Source organism: Gallinula chloropus (assembly GCF_964237585.1).
Source record: "Gallinula chloropus genome assembly, chromosome: 17".
Classification (NCBI taxonomy): domain Eukaryota; kingdom Metazoa; phylum Chordata; class Aves; order Gruiformes; family Rallidae; genus Gallinula; species Gallinula chloropus.
In genome coordinates this window covers 12,537,615-12,544,953 of record NC_140102.1, presented here as the reverse complement: position 1 = coordinate 12,544,953, position 7,339 = coordinate 12,537,615, and the positions used below count along the sequence as shown (strand labels likewise).

General features: G+C 63.6%; 1 protein-coding gene across 1 annotated transcript; it reads left to right on the top strand.

Moving 5' to 3' along the window:
* Positions 1-380: 380 nt before the first annotated feature.
* LHX5 (LIM homeobox 5) lies at positions 381-7,040 on the top strand (the record flags this gene model as incomplete). Its single annotated transcript, XM_084272125.1, has 5 exons — positions 381-553; positions 2,321-2,544; positions 3,814-4,091; positions 5,521-5,686; positions 6,673-7,040. 5 exons carry the CDS (start codon positions 381-383, stop codon positions 7,038-7,040), a joined length of 1,209 nt encoding a protein of 402 aa, XP_084128251.1.
* Positions 7,041-7,339: the final 299 nt, after the last annotated feature.

Genomic DNA, 7,339 nt, shown 5'->3' with positions numbered 1-7,339 from the left:
CGGGGCGCTCCGGAGGGACCGGGGGGTGGATTTGGGGGTTTTTTGTTATTGTTGTTGTTGTTATTTCTCGGGGGTGGTTTGGATTTTTTTTTTTTTTTTTTGGGGGGGGGCAGCGTTTTTTCCCTCCCGCCGCCGAGGCTCAGGAGAGAAGAGGGGGAAGAACTTGACAGCCGCTCCGCTCCCCCACCCTGAATTTTTCGTTATTCCCCCTTCTATTTTTTTCCCTCCTAATTTTTAATTTTTTTTTTTTTTTACATTTTAAATTTTTTTTTTTTCGTTTTTAAAATATTTCCCCCCCCCCACCCCCGAATTCCCGATCCGCCGCCGGTGCCGGCGCGGGGCTGCTTCTCGCCTGCGCGTCTCCATCCCCGGCGGAGGTTATGATGGTGCATTGTGCGGGCTGCGAGAGGCCGATTTTGGACCGGTTCCTGCTGAACGTCTTGGACAGGGCATGGCACATCAAATGCGTCCAGTGCTGCGAGTGCAAGTGTAACCTGACCGAGAAATGCTTCTCCAGGGAAGGCAAACTCTACTGCAAAAATGACTTTTTCAGGTGAGTGTTCCCCCCCTCTTACACACCCCCTTGTAAGCGGGGACGAGAGGGTGTGGAGGTTCACGCCACCGGTACCTCCCTGGGGTCTTCCCGGGAGCTCTGGGGACTCCCCGCTTCTCTGCCCGTCCCTATTCGCCGGGGATCCTCACCGAGCCTGCCCCACCGCTCAGCCGGTGAAGCAGCCCCCCAGGCCGAGGGACCCCCGGGGGTTGGGGGGGCGGTGGCCTCTGCAGCCCGAGGCTGTGTGCTTCCCCCCATCCTCGCTCCCCCCAGTCTCCCCATGACCTTGCCTTCACCAATGCCGGGCCCCGCTCCGCAGGTGCCACCGCCCGCCCCGTCGCGGCGGGCCCCGGTGGGCACCGCGGCGGCAGCCGTGTGTCCCCCGCTCCGGGGCTCGGCCTGGCGCTCCTTGCTCCTCTCCAGCACCGCAGGCCCTGGTGAAACGGTGGCCAAACCTCGCTTCTCCCCCACCCCCCCTTTCCGGCCGGGTCCCGCGCCCCACCGCTCCTTAAACGCCCCTAATGACTGCGATAAGGTGCCGGTGAGGAAATTAGGGGCCGGGATGGGAGGCGGGGGGAGCGATGACTTATGACTCCTAATGTTCTCACTACATCAACGTCACGGGGAGCAGCGAGGGAACCAGAAGTTGTGCCACGACCAGAGGGGGGAAAAGAGGGACCCTGCGTAGGCACCCCGGGGCCTGGCACCCCCCGGCTCCCCCGGGGACCCGGCAGCGGCAGCCCCGCTCCCGGATTTTAGGAGCATTTTTTTGTGTGTGTATGTATGTGTGAGGGAGGGTCCTTTTGGGGGTTTTGGGGTTTTTGAGTTTTGCGTTTGTTGGGGTTTCGTTGCTTTGTTTTGTGGTTTTTGTTTTGGGGTTTTTTTGAGGGTTTGGGGGTTTTGGTTTGGGGTTTTTTTTTTGGATGGTTGGGCTGAGGTTTTTTGTGATTCTTTTTTTTTTCCTTGAGGAGATCGCTTCCAGCCGATTCGAATTCCCTGGAATTCTATTTTAAATTTAAAAATTTATTTATTTAAAAAGGGCATCTCATGGAACACATCCCCCCCCCCCAAGCCACACACACCAAAACCAAAAAAACCCAAACCCACATAAACGGTCTGTCTCCAGCGAAGGGAAGGAAAACCGGAGGTTTCCAGAGCGCTCTTCCCCACCAGGAAAAATCGTCCCCGGGAGAGCGGGACGGCGCCGGGCTGCGGCCCCCGGGATGCTGCGGGGAACGGAGCTCCCTCTACCGCCGCCCGAGCTTGTTCTGGGTGCGCGGTGCCCGCCCGCAACCGCTGCTCCTAATTTTCGTCTCCCTGCCCGTTATTAGCCCCGTTTTCTGCCCGGGATTTTCAGGCCGGCACCTGGCGGAGTCGAGCCCCCGGCGCCCTGCCCGGGCGGCACCGGTTGAAACTAAATCCGCCCCCGCAGAGCGCCGAGGGGAACCCCCCCGCCACCCCTTCTCGCCCGGCCCTCCGGGGGCCAAGTCAGGTTTCGGATACCCATGTGTCTGCCTGTGTCCCCCGGGCGGGGACACCCCAAACCCGAGCTCCCTGCTCTTGCGAGCGGGACTGCGCGGGAGCGGAGCCTCTCCTCCTCCTCGGGGGCGCGGATCGCCTGTTCGCCTCCCCAAAACCTCCCGGCGAGAGGGATTTTGAGCCGGGGCGGGGGGTGGATTGGTATAAACGTGTCGTGTGTCTCCCCCCGGCCCTGCAGCCCGTCGCCGCCGGCGATCCCAGCTCTCTCGCCTTTCTTCCCCTCTCCAGGAGGTTTGGTACCAAATGCGCCGGCTGCTCCCAAGGCATCTCCCCCAGCGACCTCGTCCGGAAAGCGCGGAACAAAGTCTTTCACCTGAACTGTTTCACCTGCATGGTCTGCAACAAGCAGCTCTCCACGGGCGAGGAACTCTATATCATAGACGAAAACAAATTTGTTTGCAAAGAGGATTACTTGAACTCTCCCGGTTTGAAGGAAAGCAGCCTCAACTCAGGTACGAGCGGCTCAGCCCGCCGCACCGCCCGGGACGCGTCCCTGCCGCTCGGGCAGGCAGAGCGGGCAGCGCCGACCGCCCCCGGGCAGCACCGACCGCCCCGGGCAGCCGCCGTGGTGCTGCCGGTACCTCCCGCCGGGCCGGAAAGAAGGTTTCGCTTTACGGGGCGAGGGGCTGCACCCCGCAGCCAGTCCGAGACCTCCCCTCCACACTCCCCCTCCGATTAATCCGAGGGGGGAGGGAGGGAGAGATGTGAGGTGTAAGCCTTCGAGCTGGGGGGAAGGCTCTGTGACACCCCCCCCCTCTCTCCCGGGATGTGGATGTGCGTGAGACGAGCGGAGGACGAGGGGCGGCCCCGCGGCATCGCTCCCCCACCCCCGGCTCCTGCCCCGCACACGGCCCCTATGGCAGCGGGGATGCGGGGCGATGGGGAACCGGGATCCAACCCCCGGGCCTGACTCCAGAGTACCCCTCACACCCCGGAGCCACGTCTCCCCACACACCCCCCCGCGAGTGTGCCCGGTCCCCCCGCGCCGTGGGCCTGATCCTTCGCCTCCTTTCACCCAGAGGCACAGCTCCCATTTGACTTCCTTGGAAGCTGTCTCTGCGTCAGGACAGCAGGATCAGGCCCACTCCTGCTGTCCCAGCCATGCCAGGCGCCTGTGCTCACCCCCTTCCGCGGGCTCTCTCTCCGTCCAGCACCCGGGGCCGGATCCTGCCACGCCAGTCAGTGGGGCCGCTGCTGTGAGCGAGGCGAGTAGAGCTTGGCCTTGGGGGGGTGCTGGCATCAGGGTCCCCGTGGGGGGGTGGCGTGGGGGGGTGTGAGCCAGGCTCAAGGCAGTGACTGGAGACCCCCCCAGAACCCAGCAGGGACCGGTTGCATTTCTCCCAGCAGTGCATCCCATTTCCTGGTGCGAGAGGCACAGGAGGGGAGAGAGGGAGCACTGGGGGTTGCGGTGGGCCTGGGGGATCACCCCCTCCCCAGCTTCTCCCATCCAGCTCGACCCGGTGTACAGGGCCAGAACAGGCGGCACTTGCCTGGAGCTTTGCGTGATGTTGGGGTGGGGGGGTGTGATGCTTTAGGGGTACCAGGGAGGCAGAGGCAATCTGCACCCCTTACTGCTCTCCAGCACCCCCCAACCCCCCAAACCCTCTCCTGGAAAGCAGCTGGGCTGGGTGGGCCAGGGAGGACAGAAGTGGGGGAGGGTTGATCTCTCCCCTAAGTCACCAGCCCCCCCACCCCCTTTCCTCTCTGGGTCTCCTTTACAGTGTCCTCATGTACAGACAGGAGTTTGTCCCCGGATCTCCAGGATCCCATGCAGGACGACACCAAGGAGACGGACAACTCGACCTCCTCGGACAAGGAGACCACCAACAACGAGAATGAGGAGCAGAACTCGGGCACCAAGCGGAGGGGGCCCCGCACCACCATTAAAGCCAAGCAGCTGGAGACCCTCAAAGCTGCCTTCGCCGCCACCCCCAAACCCACCCGTCACATCCGAGAGCAGCTGGCCCAGGAGACCGGCCTCAACATGAGAGTCATCCAGGTAGGGCAGCCCCAGCCCACCAGCCCCGCTCTCCTCCCTGCCCCCCTCCCCACCCGGCAGGGTGATGTCATTGGGCTGGCCAAGGGCATCATTCCTGCCGGCACAGGTTCCGGTGACATCAGAGCTTTACAGGAGCAGAGACAGGGAAAGGACCCACAGGGGAGAGGGAAGGAGAGTGGGTGCTGGTGGGAGCCCAGGCAGTTCAAGGCCGTGATAGTCTCCCCCAGGTGCCAGGAAGGGGTTGGGACACCGAGGCTGGTGCCAGGAGCTGCAGAAATGGGGACAGACAAACCCTCCCTATCTGTCCCCTGCCAGTGTCACCCCAGGTCCAGCCCTGCACCCACCCCACGGTCTCATGGGTTAGTGGGGATCCCCCACCCTGTGCTTTCATACCCCAACTCCACAGAAAGAGATGAAAACCATCCCCAAAACGTGAGCCAGCCGGGTTCCTCCGCTGCTGCTCACCAAGCCAGGGGCACAGCTTCCCCCGGGATCCCCCTGCGCACCCGGGAGATGGATGCTCTGGCCTTGTGAAAGCCAGGAGAAGCCATTGCGCTCTGCAGGCAGCCCGGCACTTTCTTAGCACGCTGCCTCCGTGAAGAAAATCCCTGCGGAAATGTAGGGATTAATGGGCTTTAATAGAGGCATTAATAGGGGAGGACTCTCTGGCTTTGCCGGTAGCAGAGCTGCGATTCCCGGCTCCCGGCTGAGGGGAGCAGGAGTATCCCCAGATGAGCGTGTTGTACTCGTTCCCCGAGCTGCCCCATCCTCGGGAGACAGGGGGCGGCGGGGGGCAATGATCCGCGTACCCCCCCAGGCCAGGGGAAAGGCATGTGTGGCCTGAGGCCGTGTGGTTTGGATGAGGTGATGCCCCTTAGAGGGGCGTCCATGTCTTTCCCTTCCCTTTTATCTCCATCCCCGTCGGCCGGCTTTTCTTCTGACTCCCTGCCTGCCGCAGCAGGGGGCTCATCTCCCGGTTCCCACTTTCTGCCTACGTCTGCCACGATCCAGAGTTCCTCCCTTTTCCTTCCCTTTTTTCTTCCTTTCTTCTTCCCCGGTAAGGGAAAATTATTCTTCCCATATCCTCCAGCAGCCCCTTCCCTTGCAGGGACACGTAGGCTGAGGATGCTCGGAAGGGGATGTAGCCAGGGGGGCAGGATTGTAATAAACCTTGTTATTTAGGGTGTGTGTGTATCCCCCCTTCCCGTGCACCTCTCTGGGCAGAAGGAGGGGGAGAGTCATAAAAAAACACCCTAAGGAGGGAAAACCCATCCCCTCCCAGACGGGTGCCAGATTTCCATCCCCTTCCCTAGGTTTTTTTTTTGGGGGGGGGGTGGGGGGGGGTGGGGTGGGTGCAGAGGGGTCCCTGACCCGGAGGGGTCCCCGATACCCCCATTCCCGACGGGCACTGACAGCGGCCCGGGCGCAGGTCTGGTTCCAGAACCGCCGGTCCAAGGAGCGGCGGATGAAGCAGCTGAGCGCGCTGGGTGCCCGGCGGCACGCCTTCTTCCGCAGCCCGCGCAGGATGCGGCCCCTCGGCGGCCGCCTCGACGAGTCCGAGATGCTCGGCTCGACGCCCTACACGTACTACGGAGGTGAGGGACGGTCCGGGGGGCCCTGCCCCGGCCATACCGCGCCCCCCAACCTCCCCCTTGCCCTTTGTCCCTCCCCCGTCCCGCTCCTCCGTGCGTGTTTCCTTCCCCCGCTTCCCACCGCTCCCCGCCCCGGGGTCCCGAGGGGACGGGAGGGGCCCGCCCCACGCGTGCCGAAGCACCCACCCTGCTGTGCGCAACACCCACGCGTGTGCCCGCCCGCGCACGGCTGCGGGTCCCCACGCGCGCTCCCGCGTCGGGCACTCGCACACCCCCACGGCCACGCGCGCTCCCGCCCCCTCCCCCCGGCCGGGCACGGTGGCGGCGGCGGCCCCTCTCCCCGAACAAAGCCCCAGCTGCGGGGCTTTTGTGCCCCTTTCAGGCCGCATTTGTTCCAATTACCTCCCGGGCCCGCAGCATATGGAAGGTCACTGCCGCCGGGCCCGCCCCGACGGGACGGGATGGGCACAGCGGGGCGGCCCCGCCGCCTCCCCTCTCCCCCCTGCTCCCTGCAGACCCCCCCCTTAAGCCGCATTTTCAAGGCCTCCCTTCCGACGAGGGGCTTTCCAGACACCCCTTGCTGCCCTGCAGTTAGTTTCCAGCTCCCTTCCCAGCTGCTAAAAACACACGTAATTTCCACATTACACATTTTTCCTCACTCTCTATATTTTTCCTCATTCCCTTTATATACATATTTCACACACACACCCCCTCCCCATTACCTAGTCATTAAATTGAGCCCATCCTTGCTCCTCCCCGAGCTCCTTGCGCCCTGTATCCCCGGCCCCAGGCTGGGCACGGAGAGGGCGATGCGCATCCCTTCGGACAGGCACTCAGATCCCGCATCCCAGGAGCCAGCAGAGTATTTCCAGGGGGGTGGTCACGCCGATCCCGGGCAGAAGACGGGGTTGGCTGTGGGGCACGGTGGGATTTCAGGCGTTTTTTGGCCCGGGGGGACCAGTTCCATTCCTTTCTCCCATCTCCCGCAGATTACCAAGGTGACTACTACGGACCGGGAGGCAACTATGACTTTTTCCCCCACGGGCCGCCCTCCCAAGCCCAGTCCCCGGCCGACTCCAGCTACCTTCAGAACTCAGGACCTGGCTCCACACCCCTGGGACCCTTGGAGCCCCCCCTAAGCGGACACCACTCCTCAGAAAACCAAAGGTACACGGATATGATCTCGCATCCCGACACCCCCAGCCCCGAGCCGGGGATGACCGGTTCGCTGCACCCCATCCCGGGGGAGGTCTTCAGCGGGGGGCCCAGCCCGCCCTTCTCCATGTCCAGCAATAGCGGCTACAGCGGGGCTCTCTCGCACCCCAACCCGGAGCTCAGCGAGGCGGCGGTCTGGTAGGCCTGGTGCGGGCACGCGTGCGCGTGTGGAGGGGGAAGACACCCCCACGTTCCCCCAGCCCACGCGTGTCCCCTCTCCCCCCCCGTCTTTCCCCGCCCCGGACACATCACGTCGCCATCGCTGGATAAAGACCCCTGCTCCGATGCCAAAACGCATCCCCGCATCCCCCTCTCCTCCCCCCATCGCTGCAGACACCTCCCACACCGGGACCTTGGGGCCACCCCGCTACCTCCCCCTCCCGGCACCTTCCCCCCATCACTTGGGAGGGGTTGGGGCGCAATGAATGGTGCCCAGCCCCG